Raw genomic sequence first — 24,115 nt, 5'->3', positions numbered from 1 at the left:
TACAGGATGTGTGAATGTGTATTGTACAGGATGTGTGAATGTGTATTGTGCAGGATGTGCTCTGGATGTGTTTCATTCAGTAGATCAACTCAAGTATAATACAGTATAAAATATAATAAGTCATCAGGCCCTCTCAAGATTCTCCTTACAGAATGCCATCAACTTAAACAATTTAATTATTTAAACACATCAGAAAAATTACATTACGGAATAGGCCAATTGTAAGGAAAAAGTAAGGAAACCGTTCACATTGAATATGCATTTTCTTTTACTAGATATTGTTAACTGGTGTGTGTGTGTGTGTGTGTGTGTGTGTGTGTGTGTGTGTGTGTGTGTGTGTGTGTGTGTGTGTGAGTGTGTGTTTCTTCGCAAGGTGTTGTGCGTGTTTGTGCATGTACGTGTGTGTGTGTGTGTGTGTGTGTGTGTGTATGTGTGTGTGTTTGTCTGAGATAGGGTCCAATCAATGGTGAGTGGAGCCCCAGAGTCGTGAGAGCCAGACAAACTCCCAGACGCATGCATGCATTCCATGGACACACAACAAGGTTCTATTGTAGCCACCGTCGCATGGGATGCATAGATAAATGATATCCATGTAGCCGTCTTATTGATGTACAAGTGACCCCTACTGGTCTCTTAAGATATTGCAATGCGGTCTCTTGATATCAGGACATGCTCCAATAACAAGCTAAGCAATTAGCACTATTTGGAGAAAAAAGGATGACACGTTATAAACAGATTTCATTTTTTTTTTTTTTTTAGAAAAGTACTCTTTAATAATTGTATTAACGATAATGTGTAGAAATGTTGAAAATTAAAAAGTTAGTACTTAAAATATTTGATGAGGCTATACTATATAAAAAAAGAATAGTTACATCGTATGAATTAACATAGTAAAGGAAGATAATGTTATGTACTGTTATATGTCATATGTTACATTAATGAAGTTATAAATGATGTCTCATCAAAAAAGAGATGCTTATTCATGTTAACTTTACTGTCACTGAGTCGAATATGAAAGGATATTGATTACTAAGTATTTAAATGATGAAGGCAACAAAAATATAATCCCCCTAAGAAGACAGAATAATACAGGCTGAGATAATGAAGAAAAACTAATGTGACCAGTGACTGCTTATACAGCACTTCCTCATCATTTCCTTTACAGAGTCAGCCTTTCCCACCCCCTCCATCACCCCCGCCTCCCTCACCCCTCTCCACCCATCCGTCTGTTTGTCCGTCCACAAAGTCTTTCATCTTGCTGTTTTCCCACCATCGCTCCGCAGTCAGCCCCCCCTTCCCCCCGGCCATTAGATCACGGGTGTTAATTACGCCCTGATAGGGCCGCTGCGGCTGAGGAAGACTACCGTGATTGGAGGAAGACTATGGTGACGAAGACTATGGTGATGACGATTAGGCTGATGAAGACTATGGGGAGGAAGAACATGATGATGAAGACTATGGTGATGAAGACTCTGGTGAGGAAGACTATGGTTACGAGGACGCAGTGACCTTCCAGATCAAGAGAGTCCTTACGCCTCAATAGTTGGGTGTTAATGTTTGGAATAATGTAAAGCACCATATGTGACTCCTTTCAAATGTCCTTTATATTGTGTGTTTTAATTGGGCATCTCCTGAAGCACAAGACTTTGAAGACTTATGTATAATAGCTTTCATATATAATATATTATATTTATATATACAGAGATATACGTATATATATATATATATATATATAAAATACACATAAGCCTGATTATAGTCAAACTCACAACACACGTCACATCCGTAAATCGTAAATTGTACCACAACATCTTACACACATCCTACAATGAACATGTATCAATGCTTCTGCAAAGACTTCATTTACAGCACATATCACAGCACAACTTTGTGCGTTGTGATGCGTGTTGTTGAACAAGATGAATCGCGTGTACTTTGCCCCCTGGTTGTGCGTGCTTGTGCAGCATTGAAGTGGTGCGCAGAGGGAAGCCTTCGCCCCGAGGGCTCTCACTGGCCAGAACAAAAGCGCGCAGCGTGCACGTGGTCGGCCCTACCATTAGAATGCAGGGCCTGCAGTGAGCGCGCCCCGCATGCAGCCGGCGGAGAGCCTGCTGGGGACCGCGCACTGAGGCTGTTCCCAGACCGAATGGGGCCTCTGTCTCTTTTCTTCCGCGGGGCCTGTAACTTTTTTCTATACTACCTCTGATGTCGTCGCTGTCTTGGCTTTTCACAAGGAGCTTGGGGGGCCGGGGGTGTGGGGGTGTGTGGTGTGGGGGTGGGGGTTGGGGGGGATGCAAGATGCATGCCGTCGAGTCAAGCCCTATTGTGGACTGGTTGTTATTTATATTTATTCAAGAACTCCCGCCACCGCCGCCGCCCCCCCCCCCCCCCCCCCCACCTGCCTCCTCTCTCCCCTCCCACCAACACAAACACCTCCTTTTAACCATCTACTCCCCTACATGGATCCATTGAATGAAGGCCTTCTAGATGATTCTATCATTTATTATAGATCATGAGTGAGACAACCTTAGTTGCGTCGTAGCGACTGGAGTTTTCAAACTGCTACACATAGCGGTGTTAAGCCACCAGCTCACACCGCGACTGAAGAGCAATGCGTCCTCATTAGTAGGATACCATGGCTGGCCTGCTGCAAAGCCCCACGCTCCATTCTTCTTTTCACTGGCCAGAAGTCACCCAGGCCACCCTAGGACCCAGGAGTGATCATTATGGGGTGATAAGGACCTCGCACCAGGGGATGTACTAACCCCCCTCACCCCGGGGGGCCGGCCCTCAATTAGCCAGTCACACTTCCTCTGGTAGAGGGAGGAAGTCCATAAGGAGTCCTTTAACACACAAACCCTACCCGGGCCAACCCCCGCGACCTTAAGGTCACAGGCCACAATGCGGCCCATCCGGAGCCGTGTCACGGGCCCGTGTCGGAAGGGTGAGGGCACCGGCCCTCTGCATTCACACAACTGCCGCCGTCTATTGAGGGACCTAAGAAACACGCCGTCCCATACACATGCCCACAAGGAACCACGTCGCCCCTCGCCCTGGAAGGACGGAACAAAACAAGTGGTCTTCGTAGATTCACATCTCCTGGGCTGATTAGGAGCGATGGGGTCGGTCTTTGTTGACTGAATGAGAGTAGAAGGAGAGTAAAAAAGGGGGGGTTTGGGGGCGTGAGGTTGCGTACATAAGACTGTGGGAGCCACCTGGGATACCCCAAACTGTTAGCGGCTAATCCGTTAATGCGCTGTAGACGTGGAGGCCTATCGCTGACGGCCACTGTGCTGGAGCCTCGGGTCACATGGATGTGTTCCAAACATGGGCCATGATCTATTCTGAATACATGAGAGAGGCTTGTATATGATAGCCAATACAGTAGGAATGTCCCCGTTTTTGTAAAGCGTGTCTTTTTGAGAAGACGATTAATTACAACTAATTTATTTCTCATACACTTGGGAGTTATATAGGCTAGTTACAATATACAAAATTTGAGTATCTGAAAGAACTTTGAAAGGGTTTTGTAAGCATCTATATTTTGTACCATTTTTCAATATATTTGTTTTTTTTTGTAATAAAGAAATAGAACAGCAGATTATTTGCCAAAAGGACACCATGGGGTAGAACATAGGGTAATTTTAATTATTTGTATTTATATTCAGCCAATTTTATTCATTTGGAATTATGACCTCCTTTAAAATTTAGATTTGTTTATTTTTTTATATAATTATTCTGTTTCAAATTAATAATTCACTATACTAGTAAATACACTATTAATATTAGGCCTACTACAACTATTGAATAATAATATACATACATTTAAATTGTATCGTTGTTTAATTATGAATAAAGTTGATGTGCACAGTGCGTCATTAACACTTTTTGTTAACGGTTCGTTAATGCCACCTGGCGGCGTTTTAGAATATCCACACGATATCATCTTGTACATGTATTTCAACATATATTCAGTACTACCTAGACTACAACACATCAAGGACAGGGTGGAAAGGAACTAGTTAACTGTACAGTATGGGCCCTGCACGTTTTGGATAGTCCTATGGTGGCTAGGAGAAGCTATACTGCCTGCAAAACCATGTTCTGTGTAAAATGACAAACGAATTAACGATGCAAGCAGCATTGGCAGGAGGAAGGTGGACCAGAGGCCATTATGAAAGTTTGCTTATTTTTTACCTCAATGAGCATGAATGAAGATGATGGTGATGATGATGATGATTATCCAAGAAAGTTTAGCAAGAAACAAATAGGCTACAATACAATGATAGTAAATCAGCAAAAACGACATAGGCCCTTTATAAAATATTTGAGTGTAACTAAAAGGGTTTTGTGATTGGCTAATGAAAGAACAAAAAAAAAAAAAAATGTTCTCGCTTAACTCAAATAACGCCTGGGTTCTAGGGTAATAATATTTAAGATACCAATACATGCTCACCTGTAGAAGATGTGTAGGTCTACAAATGTACTGAAGAAAGGCAACCCTTTGCAAAGGCAAAGGGTTGCCAATACAATTCTATGCAGATGATGTCCTAAAGCACTAGTTTATAGGTCCATGACATGACATAGTTGGCAGACCAATCAAATGAACAAGATGGCCGCCATCTTTTGGTACGTGATTGGCCACGCACACAATTTATATAATTTCTCCACATTATACATGTGGATATGCAGATATACCTCGACTTACCCCTAATGATGTCGTTCTCGAATAAGACAACGGAAATGAAACTGTTATGGTTTAAGAAATGTATTTTAATCACCGCGCTGTCCTACAAAACTTTATTATAACACAAAGTTGATGGACAAAACTGTGTCGACATAGGTTCCCCACAACAAATGATTGGAAAAGTACTGACGGTTTTGATTTGTTGTTTCTTATGCGTGGCTTCCTAAGAACCATGGGCTGAATATAAAAGCATAATAGGTCTACAGGTTGTACAGTTTGTTTTCTGTTTTGAATAATAACCTACTCTAAATCCACCTTTAAATTCATTGGTTTGAAAATATTTCTACTTCAACATAATCCCCCAAATATTCAGTAGACGTACAAGGGTTCTATGGAGCGTTAGCACCATCTAGTGGCGAAGGACACTAGCCGCAACATCATCTTATTGCTTTGGACACAGCAGGGTTTCCTTGGATTGGTGTATCCAATTTCACAAAGTAGAAATCAGTAGAAAGTATAAAAAACCCATCTCCTTTTTTTTTTTAAGTTAAGAACAACATAATGTCTTAACATTACAAAACGGTGGTCTAATTGCTTACTTCTTACGTTTTGTTTGGAAGCGTCATCATAGCATATGTCAATGCACAATCAAAAAGACGGGGACAAAAGCAGTTGTCGGTTTAAAACTTGATGTTCCAATATTGTGGCGACGCCTCTGTGGTTGTGGCTTCATCAACGTCGTCTTGGACAGCTGCGAACATCACTCCGGTGGAGGAATAGATGTGACCCGCAGCCTCCAACATCCTCCCTCCGACTACAACAACAAGAAAGGTGATCACAGTTCAAAACCAGATAAAACATTTTACTAAATAATAACTCGTACATTGGATATCGAAGGGCAATTTTGATCACTATGGTCCTTCTGAAGATATGAATGGATGCAAACTATGAACAGGATAACCATTACGCAATAAACAGCAGACGGTTCTGATCTAATAATAATAAGTTGCTAGAGCCAGCCCTTTTCTGTCTCCAAGGTCCCATAAACTGAACTGCAGATTTCACTTTGTATAATCATGGATTTTCCTCAAGATCGATACAATAGTATCAATGGCAACTGTACAATTATACACCACACAAGAGCATTCATAATAAGCTGCAAAGAACTAATATTAGGATTTGATAAGGCATATTTTTTCAGATTTCAAACGTGATTATTTGTGTACAGTTAGCTCCAACTTTCTTGGACTTGGTTTTAGTCTAACATTAAGGTCTCCTCTTCTGGGTGTTTTTCATCTTCCTGGTCCAGTTGGGGGTGTGGCCTATGGCTTACCTGGGACACATTGGATCCGAGGCTCCTCCCACACGCCCCCGGACAGGCAGCTGACCAGGGGGTATCTTCTCTGGCGGAAACCTTCGGCGCAGTGGTAGCGCACGGACGCCCCCGTCTGGTACCTCTGCACCACTCTTCCATAAATGGAGGCGTTCTTGACTTTGGGCGGTGGGCCGCACAGTGCTGTCGGGGGGGAAAGGGTGAGAGCACTTAGGAAATATCCCAAAGATCCCAAAGATCCCAAAGATGAGATAGATTCTGATCTGACACTGTCTAGGATATTGGACGAAATATCAGAGAAATATATCAGAGAAAGCACAAAAAACAACAACTATATTACATGGAATAGGCAGAGTTGTAGATTCAGAACAGGTGCAGCTCAATAAGTTAAGTGTATGTGGGCATGCCAGTGTCTGTAATTAACCTTATGACATACACCATACGATGACTCTGCTGTAATAAGGGCCTGACATGCATAACGTTACAAATTACATTCAGTTTAAAACAATGTGAACACAGCTTTAAGTCAGAAGGATCCTTTCATAGTCACTCACTGGTGCCTTTCTTGCAGGTGTATGCCAGGTGATAGTTACACGGCACGTCGCTCCATCGTCCTCCATTGTGCCACATCATCACCACACAGTCTTCCCCGGACAGGAAGTAGCTGTCTGGCTGCCCTCTGTGCCAGTTGTCATAGAGCTGTATAGTAGGAACATGAAAACAAGGCACTTTTATTTTCCTACTCATAGATATGTACAGAGGGAACATGAAATCAATGCGCTGTTATTTTTTCATATTGATAGATCTTTAAAAAAGGGCCATGAAAATATATGTTTTCACTTGACTACTCATTGTGTGGCTTTCCATTGAAAAATATAGTTAATGATATATATATATATATATCTGTCACTTCTTAATTTATGAATAATTAACTAAGAAGTATTTAAATACATTGAGGTGGTTGACTTAATGTGTTCAATCTTAAGTCAACCACCACTTTTTAATTGAATGTTGCTGCCCTCTTGTCTCACCAGTGGGTTTCCATCAGACCAGCGGAAGTCTCCTTCGATGGTCTTGTCATTCAACCCGGTCCATTGGTACTCCTCGTATTGACCTGGGGAGATGAGGCGACCAGGTCATGCACCACAGCTGGTTTGTATAAACCTAATGCTCCAGATCCCTTCTCAGGAAGAGCTAAGGGACATTTAGCCTATGATTGCTTCATTACATCCACATTGCAATTCCCTCCAACGTGTCCATTTAAACATTTGGCTGAAATATGTATTATGGTCTAAATATTTGTTTCAATGTTACATTTGATCTGGTACGATCAAGATAAAATGACAAATCTAGAAAATGATGTAATGTTCAAAATCAGAGACAGTGTTGTCAGAACACGGTGGTGACTTTCTTACGTTTTTGTTAACTTTTTTTACTTTTTGTGCAACTTTTGTGCAACTGACCAATTCAATCCATCACAAAATAAGTATATTTTTGTTTAGTTTGTATTGTCTTCAAATCATCCCACGCCACATCCCTCCTCTCTATTATTCCGGAATCACAGCCGTGCATCTCTGACAAAAAATAGGAAAGCCAAGATAACCAACAACAATCATCACATCAACAGAGTCACATGACTCATCAGCGGCCTCCATGTTCCACCTACTGCTGAGGAAGGTCTGCTCCTCGGGGCTCATTATGGACACCAGGTGGGCGCCGGCCATGCGGCAATGCAGCTCGGCCACCTCCCAGCTCAGACGCTGGGCGTAGTGGCGGTAGCAGAAGCCCTGGAACTTATCCCAGCCCGGTTCACACCGCTGCACGTCTGGGAGGTCAAAGTTTAGAGAGAGACCGGGTAGGCAAAGGGTGAGACAAGACAGCCCCTTTTAGACATGATATATCAATTTATTATATGTCTTAAAACATGTGTATTACATTACATTACATTACATTACATATCATACGTTTCATATTTGTATATTTATATTTGAAGCTGTAACGGTGCAAGCCCCAGACATGTTAATGAACAATAAATAATGTCATGTTGATCACACAAAGCATCTACATCCTTCTATAGGAGGTTGATTCGACCACTAAAACAAAGCGGTCAAATCATATAGATGTTCTGGAATAATTCAACATCAGTATATATTCCACAGTATGTACTGTATTGGAATGGGAATATATACAGTATATTAAGTAACAATGAGAGTTGGTGCTGTAGGCACGATTTAAGGGCACTTTTCTGCTATGTAACTTGTAAGAAATGGCTTAAGCTCAGTACAATGCAACATATATTAATGGCAGAGAATGACATAGTGAGGGAGGAAGAAGAGATAGAGGGGACATCAAACAGCAGTTTTTAGTTTCAAAACAGTCTCTTGTGCTCTCTCTCCTAACAACTCTGAATTGTACAGCCTTACAGCGCCTTTAACATTTCTAATGGTAATTTAATTTTTTTAACATAGCTTACCAGTTTGACAGAGGTCCCCTCCGTAGCTGGGCAGACAGAGGCACTGGACACGGCCGCTGTGATCCACACACGTCCCCCCGTTGAGACAGGGGTCCACCAGACATGCATCTAAAACATGCACAATGTTGTTGTTTTTTAAAGGACCATCCAAATAACTTCAATGAGGAAATGACTCAAGAGCACAATTTCATAACTCCCAAGCCTATTTTTCATTGTCTTGTTTTGAGTGAGTGTCAGTGGGGTATGGGGAAATCTGCCTAACTTACGTCTCTATAACTATAACCTTTGTATTCATTCATACAATTTCAATATTTGGTAGTCTACACAGTACAAATAGTGTACAACATAGAAAAACCCCAAACTAGGTTACAAACCAATAATGGTTTGAAATGTAAGCTATGATTTGCTAAAGAGTTTAAGGTGACAGGATAATGTTTTTAAGTTTTCGATCCAACCATTTATTTGCCATAACCTCTAATACAACCATCTTTATGTTTGGATAAGGTCTCATTTCAACTATCTTTAAATAATAGGGACATTTCCGTTTCAACTCAATTGAAAGTGATGTTCCGGAAAGAAATCCTAATCCTCTGATTGCTATTCATCATCATCAGCAGCAGCAGCAGCAGCAGCAGCCTCTTACTCAGAAGATGCAGGTGTGCTAGATAGAGGCAGAGCAGTCACAATGTGCATGGAGCGATAAATCCTATTCCGCAAACACGGCTGATGAGGAGGATTAAGGGCATTGTTCGGAGCGCCAGTCAACGGTGTTCCCGTTCCACATGCAATGACTCAAGCTAATGGAAAGCTGCTGGCTGCTATAAAAAGTAATGGGTCCATTCACACAAAAAACAATTCAACTTTCTTTTTGAATCACAGGCCTACATTTAAAATCTTAATTTGATTTTATATCATCTAAACATGTGAATGTGGCATGCGAATAAGGAAAAGCTTTACTGTAACCATGAAAGAGTGCATTGTTTCACCTCTCCCTTCTGTTACCATTCTAACATCAACCACTGCTTGGCACCCCATGAGTTCAGATAAACTAAGATCACTACAAAACTGTAATGCTTTGTCTTAAAGCTTTAAAATGCTCCTAAATAATTGATAAAAAATGTATTAACTACCTGTTTTATGCTTTCTAGTGGGAGAAAGCAAACCAGCGTGATGAGCTTGATCATATAACTCTGGCACCTATACAAAGACTACAGACCTAACGCCAACACAGTCATTCATTTAATAATTTCTTGAAAGTTTAATTAGAACAACTGACTTTTTTTGTGCAACAAACATGATATTTTGTGCTTTCTAATTAATAATGAATTACCATCAGGATTTGTGCATTAGATTATCAGCATTATCTAAAATGATTGCATGTGCCATCCACAATTATAAGTAGTCAAAGTCATGTTCACAGTCATGTTCTGAAGCTATTTCATATCATATTTTTTTTGTATATTCTAGATCAAATAGAAAGCTGCCACCCCTTCAGTTTTTTTTGCGACCTGTCTCAGGGGCATTTTACTTGTTGAAGGTCAAAATAAAATATCTAGGTCTACAGCAATCACAAGGCAGAGGATCTGCAGAAATCCTGGTGCTCACAGTTTTTTTTCATTAATTAACGTAAAATTTTACGAACATTTTTTTTTAAGACAATGTTTGTATTTCTGTTACTGTTTTGTTAAGCGTCAGTAGCATTTCAGTAAGTAAGAAAACAATTGGCCACTACAGAGCCAAAGCCTCTAATCTAACATAAGAGAAAGGTTACTAACTATTATCTGAACATTTGATCAATCGATATTTTATACCCATTCACAGTATCTAAAAACATTGTGCAATTGCATTGATCAACACAGTGACATTCAAGTTTGAGTCCTTTCTGCGGCTCTATGCTAGCCTGGGAACCAGACAAATCTGCAAGCTCATGTTTTGTTTTCTGTGGCATATGCGTCTGGCACCCCTCCAGTTCAGACAGATTTCCAGTGGACCTGACCTGGTCTGGGCCATTCACGCCAATCACCAACTTTTTATCTAATATGGGGCGGGTTTGATACATGACTGTACAGAGGTACGCCCTATGGGAGCGATGTTTAGGCAGTGTCATAAACAAACAAGATGGCTGCCGCTGATGTGTCACACGTTACGTTGCTCTGATTGGTTGTAGGTCTAACCAATGCGGCCAGAGGCATTTTGGTCTGCCCAGTTGAGAACGCCCCTTGGAAATCTAAAATGAACTGAGAGGTTCCGGACTTACACGCATTTTGCTGATACGCATTTGCGTAGTAGTCTGGTGGTGTCAGGCTGGCTATATATAGATTGCTGCAGAAAGTACTCTTTTTTTTGGTGGGGGGGGGGGATTCATTCAAAGGTTGTAATCTCAGGTACGCAAAACATTCAGCCGGAGCTGGCAGAGATTCAGTTAAATTCAGTTGACACAGGCGAGGTACTTTGAAATGTGAATGGCGTCACCAGGACCATTTGACTCGGGGAGGGGGAAATAATGCCACAGACATTCCTGGTAAGAACTTCATAGAAGTCAATCTTTGAGTAAGAAAAAAGAAGAAGAAATCAAGCTCAAATAGACATAGCTTGTGCAGGTCTTGGTGGTTGGGGGGGAGTGGATGAGTAGTGTGGGGTGGGTGTCAAACGGAGAAGAGGTGAGGAATACTTCCAACGTAAATAGGAAGGAGCGTGTGGGGAGTCAGAGGGGTGAATCGGGGGACGCCGAGGAGAAAAAGCACAGAAAAAGCGAGGCCAACGCTGGACGAGGAGGGTTTGAGGAAGACGAAGAGGAGCAAGTCAATCAGAAGGTTTAGACAGGGAGTAAAGCAAAAGAGGGTTGGGACCAGGCCCGATTTTTTCGAGGGAATCATTGAATCGAATAACAAGAGAGCAGGGTAGTTAGACTGATAAGAGTGGCTTCAACGTTACCTGAGGGGTTCCCTGCACTGCCCACAGCAGCCCTCTCATTGGGCAAGATGAGCAGTGTGGGCGGCTGCGTGAGCATGAACTGGTCGTCAACCCGACCTTGGTTCACCGGAGGCAGAAACGTGGTCGTCCGCGGCGACGGCGGCGACGGCTCCGGGGTCTTGCGGGAAACCTTGGCCGGCGTTGACGCGGCGGGGCTCCGCGTGTTCGACCACATGCTGTACTTCTCACCGTCTTCTTCCGTGACTTTTCGGGTCACCACGGAGAAGAGAGAGGGCGCCTCCCTGCTGTGTTCGGGGGCCAGCAGAGACTCCTGCGCCGTGGAGGTGGCCTGGGGCAGGGTCCAGGCGGGGCTCTGGGTGCTGATGTGGAAGCCGGCCAGGTCTTCGTCCTCCGGGGAGGCGTCGCTCGGTGTGGCGGTAGAGCCGTGCTCCCGGAGTGCGGCCCGGGATCCCGCTGTGCCCGCCGGCTCCAAGGGGGCCTCCGTGAAGGCTGACGTTGGGTCGGCCGCGGCCCCTCCCCGGACCGCTGCAGTGGGGCGGGCAGTCAGCCGGGTGCCGTTGACCCTCCTCTCCGGAGTCTCAGTGGAACTCAGGCCTGTTCCGTGGACGGTGCTGCCCACGGACGAAACCGCTCCGGTGGGATGCACCTTCTGTGTGGTGGCGGTGGCGGCGGAGGCGGTGGCGGCGGTGGTGGTGGCGGCGGCGGCGGTGGTGGTCGCATTGGTGGTGTTGGAGGTGGAGGCGGAGCTCACAACATCGTCGTATTCTGAGCTCCCGCTGCCCTCCTGACTGGTTGAGATCTCCCAGGGGTTCACGGCCGTGGAGTACACCACCCGGGGGAGCTCAGCCTCAGACACCTCCGGAGGAGGCGAGAGGGTGGCTGCCGGGACTTCAGACAGGAGGTCCGTTGGAATGACCCTCGCCGTGGCGGTGGACGGAGCGAGGTGAGTGGAAGAGACGGGTGAGGTGACGGACACTGGCACGGCGGTGGAACTTGTCGCCGTTGAACTGGCGTTTTGTCCATCAAAGACGTTTTCTGGAGAAAAGCCACAACACAGTTGGAATTGCACAAGAGGAGACTTTTTAACATCACAACATGGCTTCATCAATGTATTATCCACATTTTTTTACTATTCTGTAAAATCTTGTCAAAACCTTGTAACACCTCGCCACGGTAAATCTTTGAGTAAACAGCGTTCTTGTCGTACCTTGAGAATCTTCGGCCGAGCCTTCGTCAGGGAACCACAAGGAGGTGGACTCCCTGGTAGGAGACAGGGTGGAGGTCAGGAGCACACGCCCTGCTACCTCTCCGGGGGGTCGGGTTGACGAGGACACTTGCTGCCTTTCGGTCGTTAGTTTGGTCTCTTCCAGGTTCAAATCAAGCACGGGGTCAAGGGTCGTGGAGGTGACGACGGAGGGAACCACCTCTTGACTCTGGTCGACATCTGCACTGCTGTTATTACCTTCCGAGTGTTCCTTCGCGTCCAAGTTGGCCTCGGGCATCGGCTGGAAATGCTTGGAGCCATCCGACAGCTGAGACTGGTGCTCTTCCAGATTGACATCTGGCATCGGCTGGTAGTGCCTGTGAGGCTCGTACGACGGCTCGGGGAACTCGAGGGATTGGTCGGTTTTCTCCAGCTCTGCTTGGTCAAGGCCGGTGCTGTTGGTATCCGTCACGTTATCGCCGTCAGGCCACAGTGAGGGGGACCAGAGGGGGTGGTCGGTGACGTCCGTGTCGTCTGCGTCATCCGTGGCGGCGCTGGTATCAGGCAGCGATGTTGAGGCGGTGGCAGCGGTTGCGGGCGTGGCGGCGGTGGTGGTGGCGGCGGTGGAATCGTTTCCCGTTCTGTCAAAGGGCTGGAGGAGCTCCATCAGGGAGGTGGTGTTGAGGAGGCGCGCGGTCCCGGTGGTGTTGAGGAGGCGCGCGGTCCCGGTGGTGTTGAGGAGGCGCGCGGTCCCGGTGCTGCCCGGTGCCGGTGATCGGTCCAGGACAGTCGGGTCCGGGGAGATGGGGAGGGACTCCAGCGCGCTCTGAGCCTCTCGCTCCTTGTGGTCGTACTGCTGCTTCAGCTGCAGCTCCTCCACGGGCTGCAGGAGGACCACCACGTCCTGGCCCATGTCCTCGGGCTCCGTGGCCGCGTAGTCCGGTGGAGAGTCGGTCTGCGCGTCGCTGAGATCTGCAGAGGGCGGGTTTACAGTTGGGAATGTAAACAGAAAACTGTGAAAAGGGTCAGTGGGCTGATGATAGAAAATGAAACACAACCAGCTTGATTCATATAACCTGGTAGGGCTGCTAGATTATGGAAAATTATTTTGGTCAATCTTGAAATCACGATTATTCAAACGATTATTTTCCAGTTTGAAAACGTGATGTATTTATTCAGCATTTCTCTCCAAAAAAAAAGACTTTGTAACTGAGAACTTTGAAATTTCAAATAGAAAATAATGTACAAATATGTATCCAACTGTTCTTCATTAAAACAGTGACTAAATAATAAGAAAAAAAGTTAGCTTAAGCCAAAAATAGAAATAGTGATCAAAATACAAATAACTGCAACGCCCTTTAACCTGGCACAGTAACCAGCAGGATGTAGATACGGGGGAGGCTGACCTCGGAAGCAGTAGACGTCGTGAGGTGCGGAGCGCTCTGGGAAGCCCGTTTGGTTGGTGAAGCGGTACAGCGTCTTCACCCCGGCCTGGGGGCCCCCGCAGCGCTCCCTGGGGGTGAGGATGGGGTAGCGCACGCTGCCGTCGGACAGCCAGCCGGGGCTGCAGCGGTCCAGCCCCTCGCTCCAGGCCGAGTACAGCTGGGCGGTGGTGGCCAGCGCCGCCCCGGCCCGCTGGCAGTAGGCCAGCGCCTCCTGGTAGGACAACGCCTGGGGGATCGGGTCGTGGAACACTTCACCTGCACACACACACACGCACGCACGCACGCACGCACGCACACACACACACACCCACACACACACACACACACACACACACACACACACACACACACACACACACGCACACACACGCACACACACGCACACACACACACACACACACACTGTGTTATACGTAGTTGTTCATTATATAGTGGCATTGATTACTATGTTGAAGATCATATAAGACATCTCACCAAGCAAAAGCTGAAAGATTCTTGGTTCACAGCCCCATGAATTAAAAAAAGCCCAAATCTCTATACTATCTATATGATACTACCTGCTATCGTATGACATAAGACATTGGTTCATTGTCACGACAGGAAAGTACATTAACTAAACGCCTCCCTTCCCTTTCCTGCAATGGAAGTGAAGAACCATCCCTTACCATCGATCTGCTCCACGTAACAGTACACATCGTAGAGGTCCTTTGGATCCATAGTCCCATAGTTCCTCACTCCCGGTTTACCGTCCATGTCTCCAAAGCAACCTTCCCGAGGCACCTGGATGGGATACCTTGAAAAAGAAACACAAAAAAAAAAAAAATCAATGACCACCAGGAAAGTTAGCGAGGAACATAACAGTAATATTTGGGCTGGGGTGGCGAAACACTAACTCAGAGGCTGTTTGTTTGTGTTACCTGACGGACTGGTCGGCCAGCCAGCCGGCGTCACACTGCTCGTAGCCGTCATAATAAGCAGCCAGCAGCTGGTCTACAGTTGCCATGTGGGCTCCGATGTCCTCACATGCCCTCTGCGCCTGCTGGAAGGAGAAGGCGTAGCGGCCAGACGCCTCTCTGTAGTGGAACACAACACCTGGACGGAGATGGAAAACATAAGCAGGAACACACACACACACATGCATGCATCGCCGCGGAGCGCCGACACTTAGACCAATGGTTCAGCAGTCAGCAGTTTCTGAATTCTATGACATGATGGAATAGCTTTTATTAGAACAAGGTTAAAAATCTGACTGTTGCAGATACGATCAAGCAAGATCATTTTTGGACAACGTGAGTAGCACCACGAAGTGTGATTGTGTGACAGATCACTTCAAGGCTAGCCCGGGACATTAGCCTGCTAGGCTAGCTCGCTAAAAACATTGAGCCTGGCTGCACACACACAGACACACACACACACACACACACACGCACATCCTGTCTTCCTGACGGTCCATTGAAACTTTTGGAGATGGCAAAAAATGTGTCTTTAGCTTTTGGATCAACAAAAACATTTTTTTAAGGATTCCTTACAACAGCTGGAGAACAGTTACAAGAGTATTGTCGAAACTATAATGAACAATACTAACAGTAGACTGGATGGCATTCTAAAAGACGTGGAAGACCTCAAAGTCAGCCTTCAATACACACAGAAGGATGTGGATCAACTTAAGTCATGCAACAAACTCTCCTTGGACGGCAAGACTTTTGAAGGTGATATCCATAAACTAGCTGAGTCTCTACTCTCAATGGATTACAAATCACATAAGCTTGAAGGCCAGTCTAGACGCAATAATCTGATAATTGATGGACTTCTGTAATCAGAGAATGAAAAATGGCCAGACACTGAACAGACGGTACTGAAATTATTTGGTGAAAAACTGGATTTGGATCCAACCAAAATAGAAATAGAAAGGGCCCACCGCACTGGAAAAGTTACTAACAACGTCCAATCAGACAACGGGAATGGATCAAATGCACTTGGGAGGAGACTTGACAAGCCAAGGCCCATTGATGTAAAATTCCTCAGGTTCAAAGATAGAGAAAGCGTCATGTGGAATGAAAACAAGCTGAGGGGTTCCAAAATATTCATAAACGAAGACTACCCTGAGGTGGTGAGACAGAAGAGAAGGGAGCTGATACCTAAGATGCTGGAGGCAAGAAAGAATGGGGACTATGCTGTTCTAAGATACTACAAGCTCATCACTCGCTCTGGTCGTCAACAAGAGAGAAGAATACAGTAGTAAAAATTTTATAAGAACAATAAGACCATTTCATTATGTCTTGGCTTCATCAAAAAATGTCAGTAATTAAAAATAAAATGATGAACATGTATGCAACTGGCTTGTTCTGACTGCTGATATGAGTACACTACCAACTAAAGGCCTGTTAATGGCTCATCTGAATGTCTGTAGTCTGAGAAACAAAATGCATGAAATTGGTTGTTTAGTACAGTTACATAATATACATATTCTAAGTATATCAGAAACTCACCTGGACCCCTCATTTGAAAATGAAGAAGTTTCAATACAAGGGTACAATATCTTCAGAAAGGATAGAAATAGAAAGCCATATTCCTGCAGTATATAGAGCTAACCTGTTGTGTAGCAATATTGAGGCTATATGGATACAAGTTCACCTGCCACATCTAAAACATTTTCATATTGGATGCTGCTACAGACCTCTGAGTGCTGACATTAAGTATTTTCATGAAATGTGTACAATGTTAGACAAAGCCTCTGATGAAAAAAGAATTATATTTTTTTGGTGATATGATATTGGCCAGTCTCGATCGGAGTGACAGCTTGGCAACTCCGCTCCCGAGTCCCGCTCGTTCTCATCATGGACTTCAAAACTCCCTCTCTCGTTACTAACTGTGGATGTTGCCAAGCTGTCACTCCGATCGAGACTGGCCAATAGAGACGTGTCTTACATCTTTCGGCGTAGGTCCCGCCCACGAGATTCAGCTCAACAGCAAGCAAAACTTTTGGATTCGCAAGCAAAACTTTTGGATTCGCAAGCAAAACTTTTGGATTCGCAAACAAAACTTTTGGATTTGCAAACAAAACTTTTGGATTTGCAAACAAAACTTTTGGATTTGCAAACAAAACTTTTGGATTCCCATTAATACATTTTTGATACTTTTTTTCACATTTATTTTACTTGCAATAAAAAAAAATTTGATTGCAGTGTCGATAGTTTTTCTCTCAAATCAATTTTTTGATTGCAGTGTGGAAAGTTTTGCTCCCAAACCTATTCTGTTTGATTGCATAATAAAGACACAAATCTACCTCCATAATATGAACATTGATTGGTTGGATACCATGTGCCCGCTGAAATCAAAGCTATACTCAATGACTCCTGTAACTTAACCGAAGTCATGTCTCTTCCAACAAGAATATTCACAAATAAGCAAAAACATGTATCGGTCATATTTATACTACTGAAAAAATTGTGTTACCTTTTGTTATGTTTAGTAGATTTCCAATACATACTGAAAATTTTTTGTTTTTTTTGTTATGTTCAGTAGATTTTCAATACATGCTGAAAAAATTGTGTTATTTTTTGTTATGTTCGGTAAATTTTCAATGCATACTGAAATGGTATAAATTTTGTGTTATGAAAAACAGAAGTGAATTTTAAAAAGGTTTAACTGTTTACCTATGCTGCTCAATTTTTTGTAGTGTTGATCTTCAACATAGGTTGAAAGTATATGAATTTATATTGAATTGAAGTATATGAAAAGTATATGAATAAATGAATTTTATGTTGTTTTATGCCTAGAAGTGTTTTGACAAAATTTTCCATTGATGAATACTTATGTGTCTTTATGACCGTATGACATATTGATTGTATTGTGTGGTGTTGATTATGTTGATGTTGATGATTGTTCCATGGTAACCAACCCATGGGTATATGCATATTTTCTTTTTTTTGCTTTTTACTTTTCCTACTTTATATGGTCAGTAGTGATTATGGCTTGTAGAATGGTCATCTGAGATGACCAAGGAGGGAATTGTAACATATTTCAGCCATAATATTCTCCCATAGCCACAATACCGAGTAAACATAGCATAAGCTGTAAGACTTGCGTCATAGATGAAGGGGGCAGGCTTTTAAAGCCACAGAACACGCCCACCTCTACCTGCCTATTTAACTCGGACTCCGCCATTTTAGAATCGGAATCTCTTGGGCGGCGTATCGATTAGATGTAAAGCTTAGAGACGCTCCGCGCGTGTTATATACGATCCCTCTCCTTTTGTTTCATAGACGATAGACAATAGACCAATAACCTTAACCAAATAAAGTGAGTTAAAAGCGATCCTGTCTCGGCGGCCTTTCCTGGACTAAAATATCATAACAATACAAATAATCCTGTGCATTGCTCTAAAGCAGTATCACTATCTGTTGGATTTAGTGATCACAACTTGGTAGCTATTTCTAGAAAATCTAAAATCCAGGAAATTAAAAATGACAGGAAAAACTGTTGGACTGTGGACTACAATGAATGATATAATGGGAAGGAAATCTAAAATGTCAATTTCATTTATTCATTCTGATGGAGTATTCATAATTAAATCTTATGATATAGCGAACCATTTTAATAATTTCTTTATTGGTAAGGTTGATAATTCCATCCATTGATTAATTCCATCAGATCCACTAGAATATCCTCCATACGAGATTGTACCATACCATTTCGCCGCACTGTAGCTGGGCAATCTGCTTTTTCTGTAAGAGCCACAAACCAGTGGAATACCTTACCTGAAGCCGTAAGGAGCAGTAGCTCTCTCAGAGTCTTCAAATCTAACCTAAAAAATCTGTTAAAAGCTGCTCAGCTCTGCAACCACTAAGTTGGTCCTTAGACTTCTTTTTCTGTGTGTGTGGGTATAGGTGTGGGCGTGGGTGGGATGAGAGGGGGGGGGGGGGTTGCACGCAGACATGTGTAGCCATGTTGTTGTGGTGTTTTATCCCTGTATACTGTTTAATTTGTCTTATTATTGTGTTGTATTTTTTGAGACCTGCCAAGGGACTACAGATGCAAATTAGCTTAAAGCTATAATCTGGTATAGTGCATCAAATGGCAACATTTATGTTTTAACTGTACATTGTCCCTTTTAAATAAATTAAAATTGATTGATTGATAAAATCTGTAATAACATGCAATCAAGTGATGGGGTAAAATCAAATAGATTAATTAAAGAGATCATAATGAAAAATTGTAACGGTCAATTTGAGTTTCATCTCATTAGCATTGAAGAGGTTAAGGGAATGTTAATGTCACTACCTGACAATAACAGCTCTGGCACTGATAATCTTGATGGCAAATTGTTGAAATTAGCTGCCAGCCATGTAGCGACTCCTATAGCCCATATATTTAACAACTGTCTAATCCAAGGTGTGCATCCAGCTCTTTGGAAGGAAGCTAAAATCATTCCACTTATAAAATATAAGAATTGTGCTTTTAATGGTCCCAATAGTCGACCTATAAGTATTTTACCAGTATTGAGCAAACTAATTGAAAAAGTTGTATTTAAACAAATTCAGGATTATTTCACCAGTAACAAATTAACATCTAACTCACAGCATGCATATAGAGAAGGATATTCCACTTGCACTGCACTTGCAGAAATGACTGATGACTGGATGACTAACATTGACAGTCGGAAATTAGTGGGGGCAGTTATGCTTGATTTTAGTGCAGCATTCAATTTAATTGACCATGAGTTGCTAATTGGAAAAGTTACGAGCTATGGCTTCACATCTACAGCAATAGCTTGGGTAGAGGACTATCTTACAGGATGAAAAACAAAAGTTTTTTTTCAATGGCAGTTTTTGTGTGGTGTGCTGTGGCGTGCCACAAGGTAGTTGCCTTGGTCCATTACTGTTCTCAATATTTACTAATGATTTGCCTCTATGTACAAATAATGTCAATATTAGAATGTATGCTGATGACACCACTGTTTACTGTGCTGATATTCTGTGCAATGAGCTCACAGCTAACTTAAATTATTCATTAAATGATGTATTTAACTGGGTCAATGAGAACAAACTGGCTCTCAACACTGAAAAGACAAAATATATTGTGTTTGGCTCAAGATATATGCTGGCAAAAAAGCCTCAGTTAAATTTAGTTATAGGTAGTATACCAATTCAACAAGTTAACACAATAAAACTCTTAGGTCTTACCATTGTTGATTCACTGTCCTGGTCAGTTCACATTGACACCATTGTCTCAAAAATGGGTAGATGATTGGCATGACGAGAAAATGTTCATCGTATCTTACACCTTCGATAATCAAACAAGTTGTACATGCTCTGGTCTTGTCAAACCTTGAGTATTGTACAATTATCTGGTCATCAGCTACTAAAAAATACATAAACTTCAGGTAGCTCAGAACAAAGCAGCTCGTTTGGCACTGAGCTGCTCCATTCACACTGGCTCTGAAGTGATGCATGCTAGCCTCTCGTGGCTCACAGTGAAACAAAAGATCTGTCTTGGTCTCTTGTTGTTCCTAAGGTCAGTCATAAGCTGCAAAAGACCCGCCTTCTTTGCTGAAGGTTTAGTCTGTGTGTCTGACAGACACGGTCATAGCACTAGAGCAGCAAGTAATGGACATCTAGCTTTACCCAGACCGAGGTCCAATCTACCCAAAAATACCATAATTTACAGAGCAATTTCATTATGGAATGAACTACCAAAAATCATACGTTCTAGCATAAATAGCAAAACTTTAAAAATTCTTTAAAAAAACTGGTCCATATGTAATGTATATACATTTTTAATGTTTTCATTTCTTTTGTAGCCTTCATATCTTTTTTACTTTTGTTATATTTGTAATTCGGATGTTTCTTAATCATACTGTTGTTTATTATTTGTCTATTTTAAATTTTTGTTTGACATAATGTCAAAGTGATTGTCTGTTGTCTATATTTTATGTTTCGGACCCCAGGAAGATTAGCTCTCACTCCGGTGTGTTGCTCAAATCAAATCAAATGCACCCCTGGACTTAGGGGCACAAGTACAACGTAGTGTAGCAAGTTAGTTAAAGTGATATTCTATGAATCATTTGAAATTATTGGAAGAGAACGAGGATATATGGAAGAAATAACAGATAGATACGTTAAGAAACGTATCCGATAGAGACAACGCAAATGATTTCACTCACATATAAACACACCCGTGTTCGAAAAACAAACATGGGTTTGTGGTCTCTAGAACCATTTCAAAATGGAATCCTTGCCTATGGATTAACTCGGCCATATTCGAAACAAACATCCTCTTTAACACGCAGTCCAAATACCCCCTGGATCGATACAATATTACTACAGGTATGGGGGGGGAACGCCCTTGAGTTACCTTTGACCTTGAGCTCCACAAAGTCGCTGGCGTCCTCCAGGCCGCGCTGCACCTCGCAGCGGTAGTGGCCGGTGTCGCTGGCGCGCAGCTCGCCCAGCCACAGCGTCAGGTCGTCCAGCGGGGACGCCGTGTAGTTGAGCAGCGCCGCCCGGTCCCGGTACGCCTCGTTGACCTTTACCCTCTCTCCCCGCGCCACCAGGATTTCGGTCTCCACGCCGCCCGCCACCAGGGTCCACTTGACCCGGGGGGGCAGGGCAGGGGACGAGGGCGGGTCGGAGGTCGTGGTCGGCGACGGGGACGACGGCGAAGGCGACTGGGTCGACAGCAGCGACGACGGGGATATGGAGCAGGGGATGGCGATGGAGCTGCCCAGCGGGACGGAGAGGACGGCTGGGGAGGGGATGTCTACCTGGAGCTTGGGGCCGTGGTCTGGGAGAGGGAGGGAGGAGATGATGGAGAAGTGATTCACTGTGGTGGGGTGTTAAATCTAACCGCGGAGCAGATATAGATATTGATCTTACACCCTCTCTTTCTCAGAGGCCAGTGCAGTCAATATTGTGGTTTTACAACACGTCCAATAGAATGAAGAATGTTATTCCCTACACGCAAGAGATGATAACTTATAAGAGATAATAAAAGTGGCTATAACTACCTTGTGCATAGTGGGTGGCTGGGAAGGCTGTGGTGAGCTGGCAGACTGCACAGAAGATTGGTAGAAGCTGGGCAAATCTATGGAGGTGGAGAGGAAAAAGGATTAAAGCTTTAAACAGAAGGCGGGAGATTTCTAGAAAAAGGAAAAAAAAGAAAGCTCACTAAAGTAACAGACGACTAAATACACCCTTGGCCTATTGTGGGTTTTATCCGTCACATGGTTAAACGTGGCTCAACATTTTATTTTATTTCCTTAAATGGGAACGGTTAGATCATAAGCGGTAGACAGGCTTTCGGTCATGTCCTGTCAGGCAGTCATCCAAACACTTGGTTTTTACCGAAAAGATTTTCCTGTGCGATGGTCAGCCCACACAACCCTTTGTAGTGACTGTTGCCATGCTGATTCATCAGTTCCCATCACTCCTCTCCCCTTTGATCTGGTCGATTAGCAACAGGTGGTATAAAATCAACCATTCAATTCATCCATATAGGAATGAATGGAACACGTATAACAAGAAATGGATGGTTTGTTGGTCATGTTTTTTGGTCAATCTGATAAAATCAATTTATTAAATCAACTTCCAAAGCTGCCTCTGGGAATACAATAAGAACAAAAACTGAAAAGGAAAAATCGCAAATGTATATGAATATAACTTTGAAAAAGGATTGAAATCCAGTAGCTTTGCTATACATTGGCGCACAACGTAAACCTTGGCTGGAAATCACAACATACAACACAAAAATCTGCCTGTAATATAACCATTAAACACAACAAAGCCACCATAGAAAAAGGAAAAGAAAATCTAGACGTGGAAAACAGGCAACGCTCCTGCTGGCTTCCGAGGAGGGGAAGGCTTGGAGTGCACACACACACACACACACACACACACACACACAGCCGTCTCACCACAGACTCTTCATCACCGCTGCGAGCTAATGACAAGTCTGGTCTTCCCCGCAGGCCTCCTGCCAGCACCCCGTAACCAGTCACCAGCCCTCCCCCCTGGCACGGGAGACCGCCCAGACACTGACCTCACACCACCTCACCCAGCAGCGGTGCCCACACCACGGGAGCGACTCACGGGCTACCAACCGTCTAGCACTCTCGGAAGAATATGCTGCTCAGTGAGTTTAAAATAGTGCAGTGATGGCACCGTTGGAAGGGCTTGTGATGTGCTTGTAATGAAGCTGTGATCGTTCAGTGTGGGGGTGTGTTTGTGGGGAACGGGGGCTGCTGGTCCAGCTGTGATGTGCTACTGCGACCGGGCCTTTTCCTCCTACACGCCCTCGCCGCTGGAACGCGAGGAGGGCGGCCTAAGTGACATTGGAGGTTATACTTAGGCGACTTTTATTTCCATGAAATGGGTTAACCAAGTCAGAGCTATGTTCCACTACCGCTTTTCCTGTTGGATTTGTTTCAGCTATTAGGTAGAGATGGTGATTAAGGGTTTATTTATTTTTGTTCAGACAGCTAGGCCTTTGACTGCTGCTGGTAACAAAAGCAGACAACCATAAGTCCAAATCATGAATCTAACTCACACTCTTCATATTGAAAGAAGCCTTGGGGCATACAGCACAGAGGAGGTGCTGTAAACGTGTGTGTCTGTGTGTGTGCATGTGTGCATTCGCATATGAGTGCATGTGTGTGTGTGTGTGTGTGTGTGTGTGTGTGTGTGTGTGTGTGTGGGTGTCATTGACACAAATCTCAGTGTGAATAAAACAAGATTACCTAAAGGAGTCGTATAATAAACACAGAATCATTGAACAGAGCTCCAACTGTGTCATAAATGCATGGCTGATAAAAAAAATGGGGGAGCGGGGGGGGGGGGGGGGGGCGGGCTAGCACAAACGCAGCACACTCTTCATGGTCATCTTAAATGGCGTTGTTTGGAGGTTGAATAAATGTGAATCTGTTTCCAAGCCAGCTGGGTCACTCCACGTTTTGGGCATGACTATTAGTATTCTTGACTGGATAGCTGCTCACAAAGACGGGCAGTGGGCAAGTAGGACAGCTGCACGCTGGCCATTCACT

The 24,115-nt window shown here is 43.8% G+C and overlaps 1 protein-coding gene across 1 annotated transcript; it reads right to left on the bottom strand.

Moving 5' to 3' along the window:
- Nucleotides 1-1,360: 1,360 nt before the first annotated feature.
- On the bottom strand, nucleotides 1,361-23,631 carry LOC311365291 (brevican core protein-like; the record flags this gene model as incomplete). The annotated part of the gene is made up of 16 exons (XM_084484809.1): nucleotides 1,361-1,485; nucleotides 6,021-6,203; nucleotides 6,575-6,719; nucleotides 7,052-7,134; nucleotides 7,687-7,845; nucleotides 8,494-8,601; nucleotides 11,428-12,076; nucleotides 12,179-12,462; nucleotides 12,635-13,603; nucleotides 14,038-14,331; nucleotides 14,742-14,869; nucleotides 14,994-15,168; nucleotides 21,433-21,861; nucleotides 22,085-22,161; nucleotides 22,998-23,086; nucleotides 23,623-23,631. 16 exons carry the CDS (start codon nucleotides 23,629-23,631, stop codon nucleotides 1,361-1,363), a joined length of 3,906 nt encoding a protein of 1,301 aa, XP_084340935.1.
- Nucleotides 23,632-24,115: the final 484 nt, after the last annotated feature.

This window comes from Micromesistius poutassou (genome assembly GCF_964030765.1).
Source record: "Micromesistius poutassou genome assembly, chromosome: 20".
Classification (NCBI taxonomy): Eukaryota; Metazoa; Chordata; class Actinopteri; order Gadiformes; family Gadidae; genus Micromesistius; species Micromesistius poutassou.
This window is presented reverse-complemented; position numbering and strand designations above follow the sequence as displayed.